The 27,982-nt window shown below is 47.6% G+C and overlaps 1 protein-coding gene across 4 annotated transcripts; it reads right to left on the reverse strand.

The window, feature by feature from the left end:
• Nucleotides 1-1,530: 1,530 nt before the first annotated feature.
• On the reverse strand, nt 1,531-27,864 carry syk (spleen tyrosine kinase). Of its 4 annotated transcripts, XM_011604413.2 has the most exons (16): nt 19,039-19,154; nt 18,043-18,127; nt 17,313-17,432; nt 14,427-14,836; nt 13,731-13,891; nt 8,640-8,775; nt 8,194-8,275; nt 7,961-8,007; nt 7,613-7,675; nt 6,701-6,782; nt 4,389-4,548; nt 4,095-4,304; nt 3,476-3,665; nt 2,913-3,053; nt 2,364-2,476; nt 1,531-2,288 (listed from the first exon to the last, which is right to left on the reverse strand). In XM_011604413.2, the coding sequence occupies exons 4-16, from the start codon at nt 14,826-14,828 to the stop codon at nt 2,216-2,218; spliced, it is 1,860 nt and encodes a 619-aa protein (XP_011602715.2). In that variant the 5' UTR covers nt 14,829-14,836; nt 17,313-17,432; nt 18,043-18,127; nt 19,039-19,154; the 3' UTR covers nt 1,531-2,215. The 4 variants fall into 4 exon arrangements, with proteins under 4 accessions (XP_011602715.2, XP_029692933.1, XP_029692932.1 ...); XM_029837073.1 differs by lacking the exons at nt 17,313-17,432; nt 19,039-19,154 and adding an exon at nt 27,846-27,864; XM_029837072.1 differs by lacking the exon at nt 17,313-17,432.
• Nucleotides 27,865-27,982: the final 118 nt, after the last annotated feature.

Raw genomic sequence — 27,982 nt, forward strand, 5'->3', positions numbered from 1 at the left:
GAGAAGAGCACATAGACACACGGCTGAATGCTTGGTTCTTCGTGTCATTTGTACGTTAGACTGGAAGCAGTGGGACAACTAGATGCAGTCGGTGGTGAGAACATCTGTGTTGTGTATGTTTTCCACCCCACAGAGGATGGGCTTGTGTGGTTGTGAGGTGAAGGCCTGTGAGCAGACGGTTGAAGCCCAGGGCAGAGGCCCGTGCAGATCTGCGGTTGCTCGCCGCTCCTGTGGCTTCATGCTGCTGTCACCAGGCTGAACATCCCCACTGTGGCTGGCCTCTTTCCGGCAGATGTCCCAGCAACAAGCCGAGGGGAATCCCACCACAAGTCAAGGTTGCGTAAAGAAAGATCTGTTCCCCCAAACTGGAGGTCTTCACTTTTTGCTTTTATCACCACATCTGAACCCGAACTGGTGCGAGCAGCTTTTCCTGCTGTTTATTACTGGAGCTGCTTTTGAGCGGCTGTTTCTCAACAGGTGAAGGTTCGAGTGCCAGGCTGTCAAAGGAGACACAACGGGGTCATTCTCCTGGAGTCTGGACAGCATGTCCTCAAAGACATGAAGAAGATGAGATGAAGATGAAAGAAAATGATCAGAACCTGCTGCTCACACTAACACACACACACACAAAACCACACACACATACAAAAATCTACACTCTCACTCACCAACACAGACACAAACACACACTCTTCATTTGATCATCGATCATGTCCAAACAGAGTTTGAGTTCTTTTAGCTTCTAATGCCTTGCCCAATAGCAGCGTACTCATTAATTTATTGTCAAAAATGAAGGATCCTCCAATATTATACAGGCAGATCACAATCATGGTTCCCATATCGTAGTTGCTCACGCTTTAAAAGTGGAATTTAAATTACTTTAAATACAAAATTTTCATTGATTACACACTGGAATCAAACCATAAATCCTTTGAAAAGCATCCTGTTGTTCATGGTTATTACACATGGAAATAAGATTTTATTTTGATTCGATGTGATTAAGTCCAGAGAACAGAGAATTATTGCAAATGTTTACATGGAACAATATAAACCAGAAGGAAACAGGAGTCCAGCTCTGCTGCCACATACTGGTGCAGAGTCACCAACGCAAGCAGTTTGTTTATCTTAATTTAATCCAGAAATCAGAGAAGATGAAATCTGATTAAAATAATTGCCTGGAAGGAAGAAGGAAACATGTGGCTGGAAGATATCTGAGCCTCTGTAGCTCTATCTATCTATCTATCTATCTATCTATCTATCTATCTATCTATCTATCTATCTATCTATCTATCTATCTATCTATCTGTCTGTCTGTCTGTCTGTCTGTCTGTCTGTCTGTCTGTCTGTCTGTCTGTCTGTCTGAGTGAGTGAGTGAGTGAGTGAGTGAGTGAGTGAGTGAGTGAGTGAGTGAGTGAGTGAGTGAGTGAGTGAGTGAGTGAGTGAGTGAGTGAGTGAGTGAGTGAGTGATTACAGGGGGTTTACATGCTTGTGTGTTCACATGAGTCGTTGGGAAGAAACCAGTCAAACCAGTTTGATTGAAGTTTGATTTTAATTAACAGGGTTTTACAAAATGATGACATCACAGTTGAACAAAGTCTTCATATTCAGTGACACTTTCCGGTCTAACTGGTTGAAGTGGAGCTATTAATGAGAGGTGCATGTGGATTAAACAGTTTCACTGCAGATCAGATAAAATAAGAGAGATCAGCTTAGTTGGATCAGATCAGATCAGTGAGATCAGATCAGAGTTGTGACCAAATCAACATGATGATGATTTCTTCCAGGGAAAGCATTTCTAGTAAGCTAATAGACAAGCCAACATGGTGTAACTGAACCTTCTCCACTAGCAGGAGAGAATTAAAACATTTTATCCTGGTACTGGGTGTTGGTTAGACTGGTTATACTGGGACAGTATACATCTGGGAATCATTTAATCTCATATTTACAGATCGTCAACCTTCTGTAGACCACGTTTGAACTGGAGCTATCAATGAGGTTTTTGTGAAGCAATGATGTTCAGACTTGGTCCACAAGGAGGTCTGCTAGCGAGGAACATCTGGCCTCTCATCCATAGGCTTCCTATATTCTTGGTCAGCTAATGGGACAAATTTGTGAGAAACATGAGGAAAAAACTTATTCACTCTTGGGTTTAGCAGGAGAAAACCAGTCCACTCCAAAGTTCTGTTCAGATTCACCATGTAGAAGGAAAAAGGATTTAATGGGAGATGTCGTAGTAATATTCCCGTAATCTGGGCTCCACCACGGTGAACTCAGGTCTGCCCTCCACCCTGAAAAACAAACAGTAGATATGAGAGTCCATCTGCTTTGATGGGTCCTGCCAGAGTTTGGTGACTTCAGCTCACTTGTATGTCCAGCAGGCCCGCATCAGGTCGTACATCTCTGATGGACAGTTGACAGGAGCATCCATCCGCTGTCCACTTTCAATCATCTGCATCACCTCATTTCCTTTCATTCCCTGCCAACATCAGAGGAGACCCAACCACGGGGAGAACCATCAGAGGAACATGGCAGGTCTGCAGACCTTCACACTAACTCAATATCCAGTAAATTCAACCAAACTGCTCCTGCTGGGGAACGTTAGAGAGAACCTTCTCCACACATCTGAGACACATGCTAACAAACCTGCTCTTATGTGACGAGGGACAAGGACAGGACAGATGATCTGACTATTCTGGTTGTTTTGTAGTGAAATGCCTCATCTGTTCCTCATAATGGAGCACATACAAGAACACACACACGCAGATACACAGACTCACATACAATCAGGCACATGCACAGAGTCACACGCACGCGCAGACACACAGACACACAGGCTCACAGAGACACAACAACACAAACACACCTACACAAACAAACACACATTGACTCACACATGTGTGCGCCGTACCCACCTTGTAAGGTTTCTGGCCGTAGGAGAAGGCTTCCCACATCAGCACCCCAAAGCTCCAAACATCACTTTTGGATGAAAACTTGAAGTAGTTGATGCATTCGGGAGCGTACCATTTGACTGGCCACTTCCCATGACCCTTAGCCTGGAGAAGGAAACACGTGGCTGGAGGATCACTTTAAATGGATCACTTCAAACAACTAAGGAGACGGTGGTCCTGTTTACAGAGACATATAAATCTTATCATGAGCTGACTAAGTGATCTGATTACACCTGTAATCAGATTATGAGAAATCACACTATCATTGGCACATTTCTTCCCCCTGATGCATTTAGTTCTTTTGTGCATGTGTGAAGGTGGTGGAGGTGATGTGGACAGTCTGAGGACAAGAGCCAAACAGCAGCACCACTGAATTGACGAAGAGCCACTTCTGTCTTTTCACCTCTAGAGAAGAACTGCGGGAAGTGTCCTGAACTATGTGACCCATGTGACCAGTCATGTGGTCAGTCCCAGGGCTCAGATCTATCTGCTGTAAATGGATCTGTCTGTGCTCATCCTTCAGTTACCTTGTAGTAGTTCTTCTCCTCAGCAACAGCTTTGGACAGGCCGAAGTCGCTGATCTTGGCATAGTGCTGCGTAACCAGCAGGACGTTCCTGGCAGCGAGGTCCCTGTGGACAAACTTATGTTCCTCCAGGTACCTCATCCCCATAGACACCTGGTGGACCAGCTCGGTGATGTTCTTCATGCTGATTTGCCTTCAAATAATCATCAGGAACTGATATTAACAATCAGAGTAGAGGGACAATCTGTCATTAGACTTACTGACTGTAAACAGACTGGTTTTAGTTAGACAGAGCTGCTTTGGCATCAGTTAGATTAACTGGTTTTAATGGTTGAGGTCACATTTGAACCTCAGGACTGGGATGAATCCAGTCTCCACTACAAAGTGAAGCTGGTCTCGGAGCAGCTTTAGATCATCTCAACTAATGTGATCTGCAGGAGGCCGAGTGAGGCCACCAACCAGCTGACCAAGAAGCTGAACAGTCAAACAGCATTAAACAAACTTCTGTCATCTCTGTCATTTTCTAGCAATATTGTGTGTGTGTGTGTGAGAGAGAGAGAGAGACAGAGAGAGAGAGAGAGAGAGTGTGTGTGTGTGTGTGTGCGTGCTACAGACTTCATACTTGTGTTTCTGCAGGAACTTATGCAGTGGTCCCAGATCAGCCAGCTCCATGACCAGCATGAGGCTCTCGGCCTCACAGATTCCGATCATTCTAACGATGTAGGGGTTGTCCAGCTGCTGCATGACGTTGGCTTCTCGCAGCATCTCCTCACGCACTGATGCGTTGTTGTCATCGTTCTTCAGGATTTTGACAGCCACTGACTTCTCCGTCCTAGCTCACAGGAGGAGGCTGGTTACACAAACAGTGTCCTCAACAGTTCTTCGCCCTTCTATATGGATCTAAATGCGGGCATACTTCCTCATTTTGTAGATGCCTTTCATAACGGTACCAAAGTTCCCAGAGCCCAGTTCTCCATCCTCCAGGAAGAGCTGACTACGATCCACTGTGGAGCTCCTCAGCTCGTCTGGGTCTGCATAGGGGCTCTCATACACCTCTGTATCCATTGGCATTGCATCTGATAGAGCACATCAATCAATAAATCAATCAATCAATCAATCAATCAATCAATCTTTATTTATATAGCGTCTGTGACAATCAAAATTGTTTCAATTATAACATACTATATGTGTAGTTTACACATAATATATAAGCATATAAACACATATATAAGAATATACACACACACATGTAAAAAAAACACACACACACACACACACATATATGGTCTACACCCTCTCAGCAAGATCATCACAAAGAGTGGCTATGGGTACCAGTTCTGATGTGGAACAACCATCAGCCACCTCCTCTACATTGATGACATCAAGCTGTATGCCAAGAATGAGTCAATGTGACATTGACTCCCTGATTCACCTCACGAGGATCTACTGTAAAGACATTGGGATGTCATTTGGACTAGATACATGTGGGCGAAAGATATCTAGAAGAGGAAAGGTGATCGCAACTGATGGGGTTGAACTACCTGAAGGGAACATCACAGATGTGCAGGACAGTTACAAATACCTGGGGATCCCGCAGGTAAATGGTAACCATGAGGAGGCAGCTAGGAGGTCATCCACAGCTAGATACCTACAGAGGTTAAGGCAGATCCTGAAAAGTCAGCTGAATGGTAAGCATAAGATCCAGGCCATAAACACCTACGCCCTGCCAGTAATCAGATACCCTGCTGGCATAATACCCTGGCCACTGGAAGAGATACAAGCCACTGACATCAAGACAAGGAAGCTCCTCACCATGCACGGAGGGTTTCACCCTAAGTCCAGCGTCCTGAGGCTGTACACGAAGCAAAAGGAAGGGGGCCGAGGACTAGTAAGTGTCCGAACTACTGTCCAGGAGGAAACAACAAGCCTCCAAGAATACATCAAGAAGATGGCCCCCACTGACCCACTGCTGAGTGAATGCCTCAGGCAACAATAGCCCACCAAGGAGGAGGAACCTGAGGGGCTATCATGGAAGGACAAGCCCATGCATGGAATGTACCACCGACAAATTGAGGAAGTGGTTGATATCGAGAAAACATACCAGTGGCTGACAAAGGCCGGACTGAAAGACAGCACCGAGGCACTACTCATGGCTGCACAAGAACAGGCCCTGAGCACCAGAGCAATAGGGGCCAGGGTCTACCATACCAGACAAGACCCCAGGTGTAGGCTGTGTGGAGATGCCCCTGAGACTGTCCAGCATATCAGAGCAGGGTGCAAGATGTTGGGAGGCAAGGCATACATGGAATGGCATAACCAGGTGGCTGGCATAGTGTACAGGAACATCTGCACTGAGTATGGGCTGGAGGTCCCAGGGACCAGGCGGGAGACACCCCCGAAAGTGGTCGAGAACAAGCAGGCCAAGATCCTGTGGGACTTGCAGATCCAGACTGACAAGATGGTGGTGGCCAACCAGCCTGACATAGTGGTGGTGGATAAAAACCAGAAGACAGAGGTGGTGGTAGAATACATCAACATCAGGAAGAAGGAACTCAAGAAGCCGGAAAAATACTAAGGGCTGAAAGAGGAGATAGAGAGAATGTGGGGCATGAAGGCAACAGTGGTCCCAGTAGTGATTGGGACACTAGGGGCAGTAACCCCCAAGATGGTTCCAATAGATACCAGTAACCACATCAGAGATCTCTGTCCAGAAGAGCGCAGTCCTAGGAACAGCTAAGATCCTGTGCAGAACCCTCAGACTCTCAGGCCTCTGGTAGAGGACCCGAGTCTGAAGGAAGGAAGGAGGCACCACCCTCCTGGGCGGTGCCTCCTTCCTTCAGACGCAGTCGCAGAGATTTATATATATATTCTATACTCTGTCTGTGTGTGTGTGTGTGTGTGTGTGTGCGTGTGTGTGTGTGTGTGTGTGTGTGTGTGTGTGTGTGTGTGTGTGTGAGTAGATGAATTTACAGATGGACATATTCAGCTTTCAGACCCAGCTTGGCCCGCAGAAGCACAGGAAGAACATCTCTAGCATCATGCTAACCTTTGCTGTAGATATATCATTCTGATAACATTTTATACTTGTATGGACATCTGTGGACAGATACTGGCAGAGAGACAGCCTACACCATAATAACAACAAAGACAACAATAACAAGAGCCAATAAATTCTTTGTTCATAAACACCTCGTTAAACCGGCTGTCACCAGGGTAATGCTAGAGTACCTTTGTTGTCTGCTGAGCTGTTGAGCACTTTGGTCTCGTATGAATTCAGGTTTTCTGCTGCATTGTGTCGGGACACCCAGGTCTGTTATGAACCATGACAGAGAAACGTCATTAAAAACCGCAGCGTGACGAGTGTTTCCACAATCAGGAGATCCAGCATTCAAACATGGAACCTGTATGACAGTGACGGATTCTTCAGATAGTCTGTGAGACATTCTGGTCTTTAATTCTTTTGTTCATGTTGAAAAAAAAAATGAGAGAAAACCTTTTGAATTGAAGGAAGTTTGATGTCACTGTAATACAGGTATGTATGAAGCAGTGAGTGAATGTTGACACAGGCAGTTGAGTAAAGTTAATATCTGAGCCTTTAAAGCAGGGGGATGGACAGAGGCCCATGACTGGCTGATAATGTGAAGAATGCTTAGAGGTAGCCGTCCCCCTTCTTTAAAAGACAACCATGTTCATCCCTGGTGTCAGCTGCAGTGTGTGTGAGGCAGCATCAGTGGCTTCAGACAGGACATAACTGGTTCCTCCTCACACTGTTGATGGGGACTAAACTGGTCATTGCAGTCAAATCACTACACTAAGCACATACACGTTTAACTACACTCCTTTTAAACTGTGAAGAGTAACATATTCCAGATGGAAAATGGGCCACATGCAAGAACCAGTCCCACATGTTTGCTCTGCAGGACTGACACGTCTGATGGATTATTCCTCCATGTGGGAACCGTGGAGAGTTCTCTGAGCTGTGGATGAGCTCCTCCACTAACCTTTAGAAAGCAGCATGTAGCAACAAGCTAAGCTATGGATGAAGTCAGATTTGTGATGAAAGTTGATGGATGTGACATGTAGATGAAGCAAAGGTCTGACAGTGTTAGTAAAGCAAAAAGGCAAAAACTAAGAGGACACCTTTATTGTTCCGGATATGGGAGCGGTTTTGACTTTGTGGAGGAGTTTACTCGCTGTGCTTTGCTGGAAACCACAGAGAAGTTATAAAACAGGGTATCAGTACAAATTTACACCTGGTACAGCAACCAGGCAGCAATGCTCTAAAATCAGGTAACGAATATTACTGCTGCCAATTAAGTCTGATAATGTTTGAAAATAGGCTTTTTTTTGCACATGATATTGCTTATCTACATGATTGAATGGACATGAGATAGACCACATGTCCCTGGGAGGGACAGAAATGATTACTAGCAATTACAAGATGCTACAGAAACATGAGAGCATGAAATTAATGACAACCAAACTTACAAGGGAAAACCTTAACGAAGGATGGTCTCTGGGCAGGAGGGGTCCAACTATGGAGAGAAAATGTGAGCATGGATCAGGAGAGCAGCGACCATGATGAGGTCATCATCTCTTTTCTGCCTCTGGCCATTAAAAATTTGGATGAACAAAGGAGCACGTCTGAGCTTTAATATCATATCAAATTAGTAAACTCCTGTCAGGCCTCAGCTATCCTGTCCTATGAGAGGTGTGATTACCGTTCTCTCCAGCGTGTCTTGGACAGGGTTCTGTTAGAATGTGCAGCAGACCATCGGGCTTGTATGAATAATGTTCAACTAGCTGTCAGAAGAGAGACATTCTTGGATTAGGACAATGTCCAACACACATCAAAAGAATATTCTGATGAATTTATCATGTCATGCTTGATAAGAGGCAGCAGCACTGATTCTCTGAGACAATGAAGAACCTGCAGAGGCTCCGAGTGTGTCTCAAAGGGCCAGAACCAAAGAAAGCAGACCATGAAACTGCCCACCACCACAAGCTTCTGTGGTCAATTTCATCCAAACAAAGAGGCTGAAAAATCACCTCGGATTTTCATTTGTATGAATCTAAAAATACAGAATCTAAAACTTAGCTCAAAAATAACTTTTTTGAACAGAACATTAATAAATCAATAAAAAAGGTCAAACAGTCCCACACTAACCTGCCACAGGGTGTCAAACTTCTTTCCATCTGGTATGGACAGTTTGCCTATTTGGTCCTGGTCAATGCGGTAATGCATGACCTGTCCTTCGTGGATGATACACAGAGCATATGAGCTCTGGTCCCTCTGACGAACCCTGGAGACACAGAAGCACGAGGAGAAGGAACATTATCTCATGGGACATCACAAGAATGTCAGTCAGTGGCATCGCAACTACCTCCACCTCACCTGTGATACTACAACTACCTCCACCTCACCTGTGGCACCACAACTGCCTCCACCTCACCTGTGGTACCACAACTACCTCCACCTCACCTGTGGCACCACAACTACCTCCACCTCACCTGTGGCACCACAACTACCTCCACCTCACCAGAAGCACCACAACTACCTCCACCTCACCTGTGGTACCACAACTACCTCCACCTCACCTGTGGCACCACAACTACCTCCACCTCACCTGTGGTACCACACCTACCTCCACCTCACCAGTGGCACCACAACTACCTCCACCTCACCAGTAGCACCACAGCTACCTCCACCTCACCTGTGGCACCACAACTACCTCCACCTCACCAGTAGCACCACAACTACCTCCACCTCACCAGCAGCACCACAGCTACCTCCACCTCACCTGTGGCACCACAACTACCTCCACCTCACCAGTAGCACCACAGCTACCTCCACCTCACCAGTAGCACCACAGCTACCTCCACCTCACCTGTGGCACCACAACTACCTCCACCTCACCTGTGGCACCACAACTACCTCCACCTCACCAGTAGCACCACAGCTACCTCCACCTCACCAGTAGCACCACAGCTACCTCCACCTCACCTGTGGTACCACAACTACCTTCACCTTACCTGTGGTACCACAGCTACCTCCACCTCACCTGTGGCACCACAACTACCTCCACCTCACCAGTAGCACCACAGCTACCTCCACCTCACCAGTAGCACCACAGCTACCTCCACCTCACCTGTGGCACCACAACTACCTCCACCTCACCTGTGGCACCACAACTACCTCCACCTCACCAGTAGCACCACAGCTACCTCCACCTCACCTGTGGTACCACAACTACCTTCACCTTACCTGTGGTACCACAACTACCTCCACCTCACCTGTGGTACCACAACTACCTCCACCTCACCTGTGGCACCACAACTACCTCCACCTCACCAGTAGCACCACAGCTACCTCCACCTCACCAGTAGCACCACAACTACCTCCACCTCACCAGTAGCACCACAACTACCTCCACCTCACCAGTAGCACCACAGCTACCTCCACCTCAACTGTGGCACCACAACTACCTCCACCTCACCAGTAGCACCACAACTACCTCCACCTCACCAGTAGCACCACAGCTACCTCCACCTCACCTGTGGCACCACAACTACCTCCACCTCACCTGTGGCACCACAACTACCTCCACCTCACCAGTAGCACCACAGCTACCTCCACCTCACCAGTAGCACCACAGCTACCTCCACCTCACCTGTGGCACCACAACTACCTCCACCTCACCAGAAGCACCACAACTACCTCCACCTCACCTGTGGTACCACAACTACCTCCACCTCACCTGTGGCACCACAACTACCTCCACCTCACCTGTGGCACCACAACTACCTCCACCTCACCAGTAGCACCACAGCTACCTCCACCTCACCTGTGGTACCACAACTACCTTCACCTTACCTGTGGTACCACAACTACCTCCACCTCACCTGTGGTACCACAACTACCTCCACCTCACCTGTGGCACCACAACTACCTCCACCTCACCAGTAGCACCACAGCTACCTCCACCTCACCTGTGGCACCACAACTACCTCCACCTCACCAGTAGCACCACAACTACCTCCACCTCACCAGTAGCACCACAGCTACCTCCACCTCAACTGTGGCACCACAACTACCTCCACCTCACCAGTAGCACCACAACTACCTCCACCTCACCAGTAGCACCACAGCTACCTCCACCTCACCTGTGGCACCACAACTACCTCCACCTCACCTGTGGCACCACAACTACCTCCACCTCACCAGTAGCACCACAGCTACCTCCACCTCACCAGTAGCACCACAGCTACCTCCACCTCACCTGTGGCACCACAACTACCTCCACCTCACCAGAAGCACCACAACTACCTCCACCTCACCTGTGGTACCACAACTACCTCCACCTCACCTGTGGCACCACAACTACCTCCACCTCACCTGTGGCACCACAACTACCTCCACCTCACCTGTGGTACCACACCTACCTCCACCTCACCAGTGGCACCACAACTACCTCCACCTCACCAGTAGCACCACAGCTACCTCCACCTCACCTGTGGCACCACAACTACCTCCACCTCACCAGTAGCACCACAGCTACCTCCACCTCACCAGTAGCACCACAACTACCTCCACCTCACCTGTGGCACCACAACTACCTCCACCTCACCAGAAGCACCACAACTACCTCCACCTCACCTGTGGTACCACAACTACCTCCACCTCACCTGTGGCACCACAACTACCTCCACCTCACCTGTGGCACCACAACTACCTCCACCTCACCTGTGGTACCACACCTACCTCCACCTCACCAGTGGCACCACAACTACCTCCACCTCACCAGTAGCACCACAGCTACCTCCACCTCACCTGTGGCACCACAACTACCTCCACCTCACCAGTAGCACCACAACTACCTCCACCTCACCAGCAGCACCACAGCTACCTCCACCTCACCTGTGGCACCACAACTACCTCCACCTCACCAGTAGCACCACAGCTACCTCCACCTCACCAGTAGCACCACAGCTACCTCCACCTCACCTGTGGCACCACAACTACCTTCACCTTACCTGTGGTACCACAACTACCTCCACCTCACCTGTGGTACCACACCTACCTCCACCTCACCTGTGGCACCACAACTACCTCCACCTCACCAGTAGCACCACAACTACCTCCACCTCACCAGTAGCACCACAGCTACCTCCACCTCAACTGTGGCACCACAGCTACCTCCACCTCACCAGTAGCACCACAACTACCTCCACCTCACCTGTGGTACCACAACTACCTCCACCTCACCTGTGGTACCACAACTACCTCCACCTCACCTGTGGCACCACAACTACCTCCACCTCACCAGTAGCACCACAGCTACCTCCACCTCACCAGTAGCACCACAACTACCTCCACCTCACCTGTGGCACCACAACTACCTCCACCTCACCAGTAGCACCACAGCTACCTCCACCTCACCTGTGGCACCACAACTACCTCCACCTCACCTGTGGCACCACAGCTACCTCCACCTCACCAGTAGCACCACAGCTACCTCCACCTCACCTGTGGTACCACAACTACCTCCACCTCACCTGTGGCACCACAGCTACCTCCACCTCACCAGTAGCACCACAGCTACCTCCACCTCACCTGTGGTACCACAACTACCTTCACCTTACCTGTGGTACCACAACTACCTCCACCTCACCTGTGGTACCACACCTACCTCCACCTCACCTGTGGCACCACAACTACCTCCACCTCACCAGTAGCACCACAACTACCTCCACCTCACCAGTAGCACCACAGCTACCTCCACCTCAACTGTGGCACCACAGCTACCTCCACCTCACCAGTAGCACCACAACTACCTCCACCTCACCTGTGGTACCACAACTACCTCCACCTCACCTGTGGTACCACAACTACCTCCACCTCACCTGTGGCACCACAACTACCTCCACCTCACCAGTAGCACCACAGCTACCTCCACCTCACCAGTAGCACCACAACTACCTCCACCTCACCTGTGGCACCACAACTACTTCCACCTCACCAGTAGCACCACAGCTACCTCCACCTCACCTGTGGCACCACAACTACCTCCACCTCACCTGTGGCACCACAACTACCTCCACCTCACCAGTAGCACCACAGCTACCTCCACCTCACCAGTAGCACCACAGCTACCTCCACCTCACCTGTGGCACCACAACTACCTCCACCTCACCTGTGGCACCACAACTACCTCCACCTCACCAGTAGCACCACAGCTACCTCCACCTCACCAGTAGCACCACAGCTACCTCCACCTCACCTGTGGTACCACAACTACCTTCACCTCACCTGTGGTACCACAACTACCTTCACCTCACCTGTGGTACCACAACTACCTTCATCTCACCTGTGGTACCACAACTCCATTCACCTCCATGACTCTACCAGTTCCATTCATCCTCCACTGAGTAGGCATATTTTTCTTACAACTCACAACAGAAAAACATCACCATAAATGTGTATTAATTTTAACGTACAACACCTGCTAGCATGATGTATATATGAGAGCATGAATGCATGCTTTTAAACTTACTTTCCATTTATTTATGATATAAAATGGATCCGTCTTGATTGCACATGACTGTTGTTGTATATTGGCTGACAATAAAGTCAATCTGAAAGCTGAATCTGAATAAGCATCTCCTCAGTTCTAGCCTTCAGTCTGACGTGTTCCCTGTCATACAGCAGAACTTGGCCACACATACATGTTCCAATCAAAGAGATTCCAGCGACATTATCAGATATGCACTCATGTGTATGTCCTCATTACCTCCGCCCCACCAGTAGCACCATAACTACTTTCACCTCACCTCACAATGCTTTTTTACTTTACATTCAAAAGCAGAACTTCACTGAAGTTTTACTTTCACTTTATTGGTTATGAGTCATGTGCTTACACTTATCACAGATTATTATATGTAATAACAATATGTGTTTCACTGAAAATAGCACGTTTCCTGTTGAAGGCACATCTGTCAATCTTCTTGTTTGTCTATTTGAGGAAGCAGGCGTGTGCATGTGTGAGAGAGAGAGAGCGAGAGCACGTTCTTAACTGCCAGTTCAGTTGCTAAAAATGTTCTTTCCATTTTTTCTTCTCAACATTTTCTCCCAATAAACCGAAAACATTGAACGTTTCTCAGTTAAATGTTGAAACTGTTGATTTGAGCTTTTCTAATCAAACTCTGACTGAGGTGGGCTGCTGCTCAGGACAAAAGTCTTGACATGATTGTTACTCACAGGAACTTTCCATTGGGGCGGACGCCATTTTGAAGCCTGGGCTCAGAGTCTTCTCGCGTTATTGCTCCATGAAACCAAGACATCTTTTCATGTGCGGTGGTGGCAATCAACTTCTCCAGCTTAGGCCTTTGGCTGATAATAGCCTGCTCCAGAGCTGCACCCTGCAGGCAAGCGTGAGCTACAATGAAGCTAAGAGCACTACACAAGGTTAGAAGATAAGTCACACTGTTGGTAATGGAAACCCTGAGGGAGACTAGCGAGGCAGATCAAGCCCATCTCAACACTTCTGCTGGTGCCTCCATGGCAGCAGCCAGTCCAGTAGGTGTGACATATGAAAAAGGAAGAAGGTACTCTCACAGAGAATAGGCTGAGTGTATCTAGCTTTAGTCAAACCGTACATCTGCTAAATCTTTGCTTGAACCAGGAGTTGTTTTGTGTTTCCTTGTCAGGATCTAATGCAGCTAGGCATGTATGAGAACAAAATAGCTCCTAGGGCTTTTCTGGGTTGTTTCTGTCTGGATCTTCAGTAATTAGGATGTAATGTCTCCGGCCCTGCTCTCCCTACCTTCACCCAACTCACGGTGCAGCAGTCTGAAGCTCTTTCCGAGGATATCAACACAAAACTGATGCAAACTCAACACTAGATACAGATGAAATAAGAAACGTCCACTCGTTGGTGTCTCCATAGTTACCTACCTGCAGGTTCCATGTCTGCTGCACATACTCTCGGATCAGCTTCTCCTTCATGTCCTCAAACAGTCCAACCTTTGGTCTCATGTTCTTGGGCCTGTTGCAGGGCCTCTTCAGCAACGACACCAGGCCATCCGTCACCTGGGAATGGTAATCAATCACATCCACAGGGTGCCTGTGGGTCTTCCCCCCAGGAATAGCGTATGTTTCATTGGCTCGTCTTTCAATGCTGTAATGGTAGCAGCGGTCTGAGAAGGAGACAGAGAGCGCAAACCCTCCCAGGTTGTTTCGGCTCTGTCGTAGGAGGTACAGGCCGTTGACCATGCCGGCCTGCTGCAGGTAGTCCTCTGCTTCTTCCCTTGTGATTTCACCATAGAAGAAGGGTAATGTGTTCACTTTGTCATCCATGATGGCCCCTGGAAGAAAATCAACCCACCACGGTTACCAAGGATGCATAAAGGATGATACATTTACAGACATCTCATTTATGAGGGAACCAAAGAGGGAATGGAGTGGTGCCTACAACCATTAACACAACCACTGCAGCAGGATACTCAGGTTGCTGTAACACTTTATGCACTGGCAGCATTTCTACCGAAGATTAAAGAAAACCGAAATTCCAGCATTGATGTCTGTGATTTCCTGCTATTGTTGTAATTAAACACAACTGTAGCTGTTAAAAATCTGTTTTGTCAATCTCTTACTGGTGTGTTCTTTACAGTCTAATGTTTCAAAATAAATGTAAACAGAAATATCCACGAGTTTATTTTTTAATACAATTTCTACTTCTGTTCACAACAGTAGTAACAGTAGTAACCAGTAATAACCAAAGTAGTAAGTAACCAAATTCCAACTCCTTTATTTAAGTAACCAAATTCCAACTCCTTTATTTAAACAGGCAGGGGAAACGTCTCTAGGTGAAAACTGTTGGTCTTGTCTTGAACTTCCTCTTTTATTTGGAAACTAACTTGTCCTTGTGTGGTTCCTCCCTCTTTGAGTGCTGGGCCCTCCCTGTTGTTTCCCATAGGCTGGTGTTTAAATAGTCTTGTCCTGTGATAGTTCCTTTTCAAATGGTTCATGTTCAATGGTTCCTCCCTGTTGAAATGTTCCAGCCATTTGTCCAGTTATGTGATGAGTCCAGATAGTAATCCTACTCATTAGGTCTCTCCTTGCTGTTCTCTGATAAACGGTGGCTGGTGGTGCATTTGAGACCTGGTCTTGTGTCATGTCGCAGGACAGCATACTCAGTAGCTAACAGTCCAACAAAGGCTGATGATGATGGATAATTAATCGTTTGTGAATGTCTCCAGCGCTCCACATCTCTTCAGTACTCAGCCTCCATCTGGTCTCCTGGGGTTCAGCCTCAGGGTGCTGGGCATGGAACCCCTTGCCCAGCACCCTGGTCTTTATCTCCTTTGGCCAGTTTCATTACCATGAGGGTCTTTGGTGATGGGACTGGTGATGGGAGGTGCTGATTGCTCTGACCCTGTTCTTGTTCCATTAAGTTGACTTCTCTTAACATCTGGAGGGGGTCGACGGTCATCAGTATTTGGCTGAGAGGGCTCAGCCATGAACAGAACAACAGTGGTGACAGAGCATTATTTTGAATTTGGCCTCCAGGGTGAATTTCCACAGTCTCATCGAGTTCTGTCTTAGATTCCTGTTGAACTTGGACATGTCCCAAAGGCTGGAGCTTCATATTTGTGGTGACGTTTGTCTGGTAACCTCCTGTTTCATTTTGAAATGTAACTCTAGTCACTTGCCGTTCTGCTGCCCGATTGTCTTCCTGAGTCCTGATGTCTTCTGCCTGCCCTCATGCCAACCTGTGCTGGACGGTTCCGTCCCATCTTCATTAACATTCATTTGCACCTTTGGCCTGATTATTGTTTAGAGAGAGATTTCCATTGTCTTTTGTTAAGCCGCCATTTTGAAGGAGTGATGTTGATTTGCTTAATCTTTGATAGACTTTGATTCATTTCCTCCATCAGGACTGTTTTAGTTCAAAGTCTGAAAGCCCTATTCTGCTCTCACTTTGTCAAGAGGCTACTCGCTTCTGTTAACTAAAGTCACCATTTAGTTTATCAGCCTCCGCATCTGAGTCCCGACCTGACGATACAACTGTGAAACACGGCCGCTGGGCCACCACATCAGTGTCACGTTTAACACATCCTGGGCCTGACACGTGAGCGCATTATACAGTACCATAGTCAGACATAAAAAGGCAAGAATTTCCAGGTTGTCTCACAAAAGAACAACGTGCCGAATATACGAAGAATATATGTTACTCTAAAATTGCACTTATCCTTTTTATTGAAGGGTTTTCATCAGTTACAGTTACACAAATATATTAACGGCTCAGATAACACAGAAACATGACAAGAGTCATCTAAATAACAAACAAAGTGCTAAATAATAATTGAAGAAATGTTGTGAAATTTGAATGTATAACTTCCACCCAGAAATATCATCATGACGCCATTTTTATGGTCCAACTATGGTAGCCTTTGTAGCACTGCACCTTCATACAAACGTGCACGTGTCATGCCTGAGAGGCGCGAAAGGCAACACGTACACGGCGTGTTTCACGCTTTGATGTAATCATGGTTTGGACAATATTTGCCTTGGCGGCTCTGTGTTCTGCTTGAGCAGCTCTTCTGAGCCAGTAGTCAAGGTCAGGAAGTGACATTTACAACTCTGCAGGCTTTCATACTCCATCCCTCACCGCTTTTACAAGTTGCTCCTGTAATTGTACAGTTCAATTATTGATTCTTACAGTGACTGAATGATATTTTTCACCAACAACAACTTTTCCTCTTAGACTATTTTAAACTACTTCAGTAAAAGTAGATCAGTGAAGTCATCATCTGTTATTAATTTTTTTGAGAAAATTACCAGACGTCTTCTGGCTTCCTGATTATCTTTCAGTCAAATGAGTTCTCATCAGCTCTGGTCGGATTCCTCTCAGCTGAACGTCTGCAGACATGTGGCTTTACGGGGGGTCCACACAGCTCCCTGTTCATGCAACAACCATCAGACCACTGTGGGCGCACTGACACGCCAGAAATGACCCAGCACATGTTTCAGCATTTATTGCTGTCCAAGTCATTAGTGTGAAGCCATTTGCAGATACACACACCCATGTTGTCTGCAAAAAGATGTCTGTGTGTGTGTGTGTGTGTATGTGTGTGTGTGTGTGTGTGTCCACTTGTGTTTTGTTAGTCGTCTCTTTACACACCAACACACACACTTATTAGAGCTAATAGCTGGCATGTGAAGAAAAAGTGCACCATCGTTGTTGAAAAAAGCAGAAGATGTCACTGTGAAACTGCTGAGGTGATAAATTTAACGTTGAACCAGAATAATAAAAATAAACCCGTCACAGTTTCCTGTATGTCTTAAAATATGGAAATGATCAGGAAGGAATAAAATACATTTTCACTTTGAGTTACTTCTTTATGACATTGCATGAGTTGGGTTATTTCAGTTATTTCACTTTAAAGTACATTATTCCTCAATTTAAAAAAGCAGCACCGATAAAAATCATTTTCCAAACTGACTAATTCCTAAGACTGCGACGAGAAGCGTTTCTTTTGTCAGGGAAGATGAGACAGAGGTGACTTACGGAGGTGAAGGATTTGGATTTGCTGGGAGGAGATGTTCCTCTAGCTGTGGTGCTTCAGGCGCTGAGCCGTCATCTTCAGTTCATCCTAAAAGCAGAGGCACCAGTTTGATGGTGGTGGGTCCCAGCAGGGTAACAGTAATGTCAGCTTCACTGCAGCTTCCTCATTTCAGCTCTCTTCACATTTACATTCTCTGACTTCCTTTTTACTGGGAGCTTGACCAACATTTTCACAGGAAATTATGTGACAACTGTATTTTACTTTATGCCAAATGACCCTCAAGGTCCAATTTTTCACTTGTTTTCAATAAAATAGAAGCTGGTGTGTATATGTGTCACTGTTAATTTGTTGTTGCCTCTATCTCATGTAATTTAATATACTTTATTATGTCTGTATTATTCAATAAAATTTAAAGGACATAAAAAATGTATTTGAAAGACTAGACTATTGTTTATATCATTTAATGCAATAATCACGTTTCTGGACAGCAGTTCAGTCGATCAAAGGCACCAATACATTGTTCTGCATTGAGAATAATAAGAAGAAGGAGAGGAGGTGGCATACCTTAGTTACAGCAGTTGAATAAATGTAATAATGTTTTCTTATTTCATGCCAGAGGCTTTGATATGTGCTAACGACTGACTAACTAATGGCTTCAGGCGTTCAGTGAAACAATCAGCCGGACGTGTGTGAGCTTTCTCACACTCGGAAAGACTTTTTCCACTCAGGCGTCTGTACATTTGCTGATTGCTGCTAATGTATATCATAAATTCATATGTAAATAATAAATATTAAACCATTGATGTTTCTCATCTTCACTCTTTCTGTGTTTAGAGACAGAAAAATATGTTTGAAGAGGTGAATAAAATGTCATATTGTGAGTTTTAGAGGTCTGTTAATCTATTAAAGCCCGAAACATTCAAACAAATAAGATTAAGAAAAATAGAGATTGATTTACATATTAATCCTTATGTGTGAAGTCAGAGTTTAAACTTTACCATTCTACTGGCCACGCTGTTGCATCAGGAGGTTTTTCAACCACTCTCCCTGAAAACCACCAACTGAGACGAAGACACGTTTATGTGCTGGTTTGCTGCACAGAAGGTGATTCTACCGTGTCATGAGGGCCTGTGGTCTGGTGCCTCCCTGTAGACTCACACGAAAGGAAGTGAAATGCCTTCGCTTCCTCAATGCAGATAAAAGTATCTTAAAGGCTATAGTATGCAACAGCGCATATGTGGACATTTGATGTGCTCCACTTGTTAGCTTCAGTAGACTTCAGAGTGGATTTGATAGCAGTTTTCAGTTGGCAGGCTTTTTGCTCCCTGCGCAAGACTTTATTTTTGCCCTCGTTAAACACAGACATTCAGTCAGAATTCATTGGTTGGGTCCAATATTCTCTCTTTAGTGCTTATAATCCTAAGAGGGTTTGACGAATACTGTGAGTGATTATCAGGAACCTTTGCAGGGTCTGTCTGTGATTACAGCTCAGCCACAAATTACTCAGGTTTGTCCAGTTATGTCTATCAGCATTTACATCGTTGCAGTCAGGTGTGCAGCTAACGCAGCCTGTGGCGTGGCTGAGGTATTTTATTAGGAGGCTTTAATGAGCCGGGGGGGGATTTGGTGTGTCAGCAGGCTTTTATTGAGCAGTGGTAGATGGAGGCATGATGTTTCTGTATGGACAGGTTTTTCTCTGTGCCCCTATTATTGTTGCCATGGCGTTAGCACCCCAAGTCTGGTCGTTCTACTGGGAATAGCCTTTTACATTGAAGACACAGCTCAGGTCCTGAGTTGAAATATACTTTCGGATCACCGAAGTCCCATCCACCACTTGTCCCAGTTTATAGACTCTTCCTCCCCAGAGATGAGTCCCACCACTGTGGTGTTGATGGCAAAGTGAATATGATGCTATTGCTGCGGTGGTGGGAGAAGGGTCCTGACTGCATAGGGTGTAGAGGACGGGGCTCAGAGGGTTGGGGAAGAGTCCTACCATCACCCTCTAGAAAAGATCATTCCAGCCTTGGAAAAGACGATCTGTCTGTCTGTCTATCCACCCAACTGCCTGCCCATCTACCCATCTGATTACCTGTCAGCTAGAAACACCTTCTCATATTCCAGGTACCAGCACAGAGGAGTGCTCCTCCGTGAACCATCACCTTATCGTGGCGGAGGAGTTTGCGTACCCTAATGAGCCTGGGAGCTATGCTGTCTGGGGCAGTTTGCCCCTGGTCTCCCAAGGCAGATTGGTCCTAGGTGATGGGTCAGACAAAGAATGGTTCACAAGACCCATCATGGAACATCTAAAAGGGAAGCCGCGTACCCGGCCCGGAGGGTTACCGGGGCCCCACCCTGGAGCCAGGCCTGGGGCTGGGGCTCAATGGCGAGTGCCTGGTGGCCGGGCCTACGTCCATGGGGCCCGGCCGGGCCCAGCCCGAACCAGCTATGTGGACAATCCCGTCTCCAATGGACCCACCACACGCAGGAGGAGCATGAATTGTCTGAGGTGGCTGTCGCGAGCTGTGGCTGCAAGGTGCTTGTCGTGGCGGTCAGGCTGAAGAAAGAGGCCTACAGGTCATGGCTGGTCTGTGGGTCTCCGGAAGCAGCTCATCGGTACAGGTTGGCTAAGTGGGTTGCGGCCGCGACAGTCGCGGAGGCAAAAACTCGGGCATGGGAGGAGTTCGGTGAGGCTATAGAGGAAGACTTTCGGTCTGCTCTGAGAAGATTCTGGCAAACTGTCCGGCGCCTTAGGGGCGGCAGGCGACAACTTGCCCACACCATGTTAGGTGTGCGTGGGGAGCTGCTGACGTCTCCTGGGGCAATTATCCGGCGGTGGAAGGAATACTTCCAGGAGCTCCTTAATCCTACCAACTCATATCCTCAAGGTGGAACAGAGTCGGATGACCAGGAAGTGGACCATCCAATTTCCGGAGCGGAAGTTGCCGAGGTAGTGAAACAGCTGCCCGGCAGCAGAGCTCCGGGAGCGGATGAGATCCGACCGGAGTATCTTAAGGCTCTGGATGTTGTAGGGCTGTCCTGGTTGACACGCCTCTGCAACATTGCGTGGACATCGGGGGCAGTGCCCTTGGACTGGCAGACCGGGGTGGTGGTCCCTATTTTTAAGAGTGGGGACCAGAGGGTGTGTTCCAACTATAGGGGGATCACACTCCTCAGCCTCCCTGGGAAAGTCTATGCCAGGGTGCTGGAAAAGAGGATTAGACTGATAGTCGAACCTCTGATTGAGGAGGAACAATGCACGTTTCGTCCCGGTCGTGGAACCATGGATCAGCTCTTTACCCTTGCTGGGGTGCTTGAGGGGAGTTGGGAGTTTCCCCAACCAGTCCACATGTGCTTTATGGACTTGGAAAAGGCTTATGACCAGGTCCCCAGGAGCATCCTGTGGGGGGTGCTCCGGAAGTATGGGGTGGAAGGTCCCTTGATAAGGGCCGTCCAGTCCCTGTACCAAAGAAGCCGGAGTTTGGTCCGGATAGCCCGTTGTAAGTCGGACTCGTTCCCAGTGAGGGTTGGACTCCGCCAGGGCTGCCCTTTGTCACCGGTTCTGTTCATAACTTTTATGGACAGAATTTCTAGGCGCAGCCGGGGAGTGGAGGGTGTCGAGTTCCGTGGGCAGAAGATCTCGTCACTGCTTTTTGCGGATAATGTAGTTCTTCTGGCGCCATCGAACAGGGACCTCCAACAAATGCTGGGACGGTTCGCGACCGAGTGTGAAGCGGCAGGGATGCAGATCAGCACCTCCAAGTCAGAGTCCATGGTCCTCGCTCGGAAAAAGGTAGAGTGCCTTCTCCGAGTTGGGGAGGAGGTCCTGCCCCAGGTGGAGGAGTTCAAGTATCTCGGGATCTTGTTCACGAGTGAGGGTAGGATGGAACGGGAGATCGACAGGCGGATCGGAGCGGCGTCAGCAGTGATGCACGCGCTTAACCGATCCGTCATGGTGAAGAAGGAGCTGAGCCGGAAGACAAAGCTCTCGATTTATTGGTCGATCTACGTCCCAGTCCTCACCTATGGCCATCAACGCTGGGTGATGACCGAAAGAATGAGATTGCGGATACAAGCGGCTGAAATGAGTTTCCTCCGCAGGGTGGCCGGGCTCAGCCTTAGAGATAGGGTGAGAAGCTCGGACATCCAGGAGGAGCTCGGAGTAGAACCGCTGCTTCTCCACATCGAGAGGAGTCAGTTGGGGTGGCTCAGGCATCTGGCTAGGATGCCTGCCGGACGCCTCCCTTTAGAGGCTTTCCGGACATGTCCCACCAGGAGGCAGCCTTGTGGCCAGCCCAGGACTAGGTGGAGAGATTACATCTCTCGCCTGGCTTGGGAGCGGCTGGGGGTTCCCCCAGAGGAGCTGATGGAAGTGGGCGGGGAGAGGGCTGTCTGTGTATCCCTCCTGAAGCTGCTGCCCCCGCGACCCTGATCCGGATAAGCGGGAGAAAACGAAATGAAACGAAATGAGCACAGAGGAGATGAGCAGCAAATTCTTCCAGGCCTGAATGCTCCTACACCACCCACACCTGTGACTTATCGCTACATCTCAGAGGACTACAACACCAGAGGCCATGAGCACAGCTTGTCCATAACAAACACCATGTTCAAGCATGCACCACCAGTGCACAAGGCATCAGGACACCTTGGACAGGTGGTCGATGATAGACTTTATTGTTGTCTCATCTGATCTCCAGCCATACTTCTTGAACACTTGGGTGAAGAAAGGGGCTGAGCTGTCAACCGTTCATCACCTGGTGGTGAGTTGGATTCGGGGGAGAACGCTGGACAGACCCAAATATATTGTGAGGTTCTGTTGTGAACATTTGGCTGAGCCCTCTGTCAGGGAGGTCTTCGACTCCGACTGCCAGAAGAGCTTCTCCCAAATTTCGAGAGAAGCTGAGGACATTGTGTCAGAGTGGACCTGTTCTAAGCCTCCAATGTTGATGCGGCAGCTTGGAGCTGCGGAGGAAAGGTCTCTGGTGCAAGTCGTGGCCACAATCCCCAAATCCAGTAATAGACACAGGAAATAAGGAATGACGTCAAGCCAAAGAAGAAGTTCTACTACCGGGGGAAGTAGTGCTCTGCCAACACTGTCTACACTGGTGGTGGAGAGCTTCTGACCTCAACTGGGGATATTGTTGGATGGTGGAAAGAATACTTCAAGGAACTCCTCAACCCCATCGACACACCTTCCACTAAGGAAGCAGAGGTTGGGGACTCCACAAACACCCAAGGCAAAGTCACCAAGGTAGATAGAAAGCTTCTCTGTGGCAAGGTTGAGATCCACCCTGAGTACCTGGAAGTTGTAGGGCTGTCTTGGTTGACATGCCTCTGCAGCATTGTGTGGCGGTCAGGAACATTGCTTCTGGAGTGGCCAACCAGGGTGGTGGTACCTCTATTTAAAAGGGGGGACCAAAGAGTGTGTTCCAACTATAGGGGATCACACTTCTCAGCCTCACTGGGAAGATCTATGCCAGGGTACTGAAGAGGAGAATTCAGCAGATAGTCAAACCCCAGATTTAGGAAAAATAATTTCCCCCCAGCCGTGGAACACTGGTTCAGCTCTATACCCTCCACAGGGCGCTTGAGGGTTATGGGAGTTTGCCCAACCAGTCAACAAGTGTTTTGTTGATCTGGAAAAGGCATTTGACCCTGTCCCTTGGGGCATTCTGTGAGGGCTGCTTCACGAGAGTGGGGCCTATGGCCCTTTACTAAGGGCTCTTCAGTCTCTGTCAACCCTTAAGCAGAAGCTAGATTTACATTGCCAGCAGTAAGTCATGCCTATTTCAAGTGCATGTTGGACTCCGGTAGGACTGCCCTTCATCACTGGTCCTGTTCATAATATTTATGGACAGAATTTATAAGTGTAGTCAGGGGCTAGTGGGTGTCCAGGTTTTGAACCTCATGATTTACTCACTGCTATTGGCTCCCCAAGGAACTGTGCTGTCCCCATTTCTGTTCACCACCTACACAGCTGCCTTCCAGTACCACTCTGAGACATGTCACCTCCAGAAGTACTCGGACGACACAGCCATAGTCGGCTGTGTGGAGAATGGACAAGAGGATGAATACAAGGACCTTGTGGAGAGTTTTGTTAGGTGGAGCAGGGAGAACCACCTGCAGCTCAATGTGTCCAAGACAAAGAAGATGGTGGTGGATTTCAGTAAAAGCAAGTCCCCACCCTCACCAGTCTGCATTAGTGGGAAAGATGTGGAAATAGTTCCATCTTACAAGTTCCTGGGTGTTCAGCTGGACAATAAACTGGAGTGGTCCACAAACACCGATGCTGTCCACAAGAAGGCCATGAGCAGACTCTACTTCCTCTGGAGACTCAGGTCCTTCAGTGATTGCAGCAGGATGCTCCACATGTTCTATCAGTCTGTCATGGCTAGTATCATCTTCTTTGCTATAGTGTGCTGGGGTGCAGGCATTAAAGCAAAGGATGCCAACAGACTCAACAAACTCATTAAAAAGGCAGGGTCTGTTGTTGGCTGTAAACTTGCAAACTTGGACGAGGTGGTGAGGGACAGGATGGTGTTGAAATTGTGGACAATCATGGACAATCCCTCCCACCCACTCCATAACACAGTGGACAAACTGAGAAGCAGCTTCAGCAACAGACTCCTGCAGCCTCGCTGCTCTAAGGAACGGTACAGGAAGTCATTCCTGCCGTCCACCATCAGACTATAATTCATCCAAACCCATTCAATAACAATAATTGTTTAATGTTTATGTTGTAATTTTATGTAGAATATAAATATAGGGGGAACATACACAGTCTCCAACGAGCCCTTAAACGCCTTCACCCCAATATATTTTTCTGAGGCGTCTTCGCTGTTGAAGGATGTTTTACCAATGATAGGCAGATCTATCCTGGATCAGATCAATTGTTCTTTAGTGACAGGTTATGTACCCCAGTCCTATAAGGTGGCAGTGATTAAACCGTTACTTAAACATCGCTGGATCCTGATGCGCTAGCAAATTATAGGCCTATATCCAAACTTCCTTTGGTTACTAAAATTATTGAGAAGGTGGTGGTGACTCAGTTGCTGGAGCACCTGCAGAGAAACAGCCTGTTTGAGATGTTTCAGTCAGTCATTAGAGCTCAGCACAGCACAGAAACAGCACTTCTTAAAGTTACTAATGATCTTCTTATAGCTCCAGATCATGGACTGGTCTCTATGCTGGTTCTGCTGGACCTCAGTGCAGCTTTTGATACAGTTGATCACAGCATCCTGTTACATAGACTGGAACATGTGATTGGGATTAAAGGGACAGCACTAGACTGGTTTAGATCATATTTATCTGATAGATACCAGTTTGCTCATGTCCATGGTGTTCCCTCCTCATACAGTAGGGTTAGCCATGGAGTTCCTCAAAGTTCTGTACTTGGACCAATCCTCTTCACCTTGTACATGCTTCCCTTAGGGAACATTATTCGGCACCATGGAATAAATTTTCATTGCTATTCTGATGACACTCAGCTATATCTATCCATGAAACTAGAGGAGACAGAGCAGTTAGTGAAGCTCCAGATTGGTCTTAAAGACATAAAGTCCTGGATGTCCTCTAATGTCCTCCTTAATTCATAGAAAGCTGAGGTCATGGTGTTTGGTCCTGAACCTCTCAGGGATAGATTAGATCACATGATCATTTTAGATGGTATCTCCTTAGCATCTAGTCTCTCTGTGAGGAATCTTGGAGTAACTTTTGACCAGAATCTGTCCTTTAACTCACACATTAAAATAGTCTCTAGAAGTGCCTTTTGTCACCTGAGAAATATCACAAGGATCAGGAAACCACTGACGCGGCATGATGCTGAAAAGTTAATTCATGCTTTTGTTACTTCCAGGCTGGACTATTGTAATTCAGGGTGTCCAAATTCCTCTTTAAGAAGCCTCCAGCTGATCCAAAATGCTACAGCTAGAGTTCTGACAGGTATTGACAAAAGAGATCACATGATTCCTGTACTGGCGTCTCTTCATTGGCTGCCCATTAAATTTAGAATCATTTTTAAAACCCTTCTTCTGACCTACAAGGTCCTCAGAGGCCTAGCTCCATCCTACCTGGAGGAGCTAGTGACACCTTATCATCCAAATGGACCGCTCCGCTCTCAGAATGCTGGTCTACTTGTGGTTCCCAGAGTCTCTAGAGGTAGAATGGGGGGCGAGCATTTAGCTACCAAGCCCCCCTGCTATGGAACCAGCTCCCTGTCCAGGTACGGGAGGCTGACTCCATCTCTACTTTTAAGATTAGACTTAAAACCTTCCTCTTTGAAAAGCTTATTGTTACTAATTCTGTAATTCCAGTTATTATCCTAGACAGGCAGAATTATCATATTTAAAGGGTCATCTAATCATTAGGTTAACATCTTAGTTCTGCTGCTATAGGCCGAGGCTGCAGGGGTCCAGATACATGATCACCTGACAGGCCTCTGTCACCCTGCTGGGTCATGGCTGCCTCTCCTCTCCTCTCCTCTCCTCTCCTCTCCTCTCCTCTCCTCTCCTCTCCTCTCCTCTCCTCTCCTCTCCTCTCCTCTCCTCTCCTCTCCTCTCCTCTCCTCTCCTCTCCTCTCCTCTCCTCTCCTCTCCTCTCCTCTCCTCTCCTCTCCTCTCCTCTCCTCTCCTCTCCTCTCCTCTCCTCTCCTCTCCTCTCCTCTCCTCTCCTCTCCTCTCCTCTCCTCTCCTCTCCTCTCCTCTCCTCTCAGGACCTACAGCATTTACTGAGGCTGTTTGTAGTAGCTGGTGTAGACGGAAGCGGCTGGAATGAGAATTAGAATATCCAAGACCGGAACCATGAGTCGAAACTGGAAAAGGGTGGTTTGCGGAGGTTCACCAGTGAGAGAAAGATGGAGCATGAGATTGACACCTGTTTCAGACACCTCTCCAGGGAGGTGTTCCAGGCATGTCCCACCAGGGGGAGGCCCCGAGGTAGACCCATGACAAACTGGAGAGACTGTGTCAGCTGGGCTGGGAGTGCCTCAGAATACTCCCGGAAGAGCTGGAGGACGTGTCTGGGGAGAGGGCAGTCTGGGCATCACCATTTGGGCTGCTGCCTCTCGGATAAGCAGAAGAAGACGAGACAATATTTTTAAGGTGATAGTAGGCTGACTCTGTAATGGTTTTAAGATGGCGGTTCAACGTCTATGACCAAAACCAAATTTCTAGCTGGGTCTGCCATTTTTAACTGAAGATGAAAACTCCCTTTCTCTTGTTTGTTTGTGGCACAAAAGACCATTAACTCAGTTTGTTCCTTGTTTAACTGAAGACAATTCTGGCACATCCAGTCATTGATTTGATCATGCATTTTATCTGCATAGCTATGTTACTTTATTTTGTTGCTTTCTGATCTGATTGACTGGTGAAAATACTGGTCTCGTTATATTTTACATCAGTTGAAACAATGTAAAATATTTGTCAACAATTCAAGCCAACAGAACACTTCTCATAGCCGACGAATTTATTTATTAAAGGCAGTAAGTGGTTTGGCGTTTTAATAAATCATGAAAACGACAAACAATTTAATGTTAAGCGACAGATCTTTCTGCATTTGACGCTGTCTACATTAAGTTTGACCCTTTGCGCTTCCCCTAGTACCTCAAAAAAACGGCAGCTTGTCGGTTACGAGCTTTCTACAAATGCGCGGTCCATGAGGGGATAGCCAGAGGGGGGGCGCGTCTCGACGCAACATACTTTATTTTGTAACAAAAGCTGTATTTATGATGCGCGTCAGTGATGTGCATGCAATGAGCGATGCAACAGACGGCTGGTAAAGCGCTGCAGGATGGTGGGCAGTTGTGTCTCACCTCTGCAGAGCTGCAACCCTCTGCGCCCTCCGTGAACACAGGACGGATAATGGCATCTGCAGCAGCCTTCAGTCTGTTATGATGCCCGATGTTCGCTTCCGGGTCAGGACGGCCTCCTATTGGATAATTACACTACC

Source organism: Takifugu rubripes, chromosome 6 (genome assembly GCF_901000725.2).
Source record: "Takifugu rubripes chromosome 6, fTakRub1.2, whole genome shotgun sequence".
NCBI classification, from domain to species: Eukaryota; Metazoa; Chordata; class Actinopteri; order Tetraodontiformes; family Tetraodontidae; genus Takifugu; species Takifugu rubripes.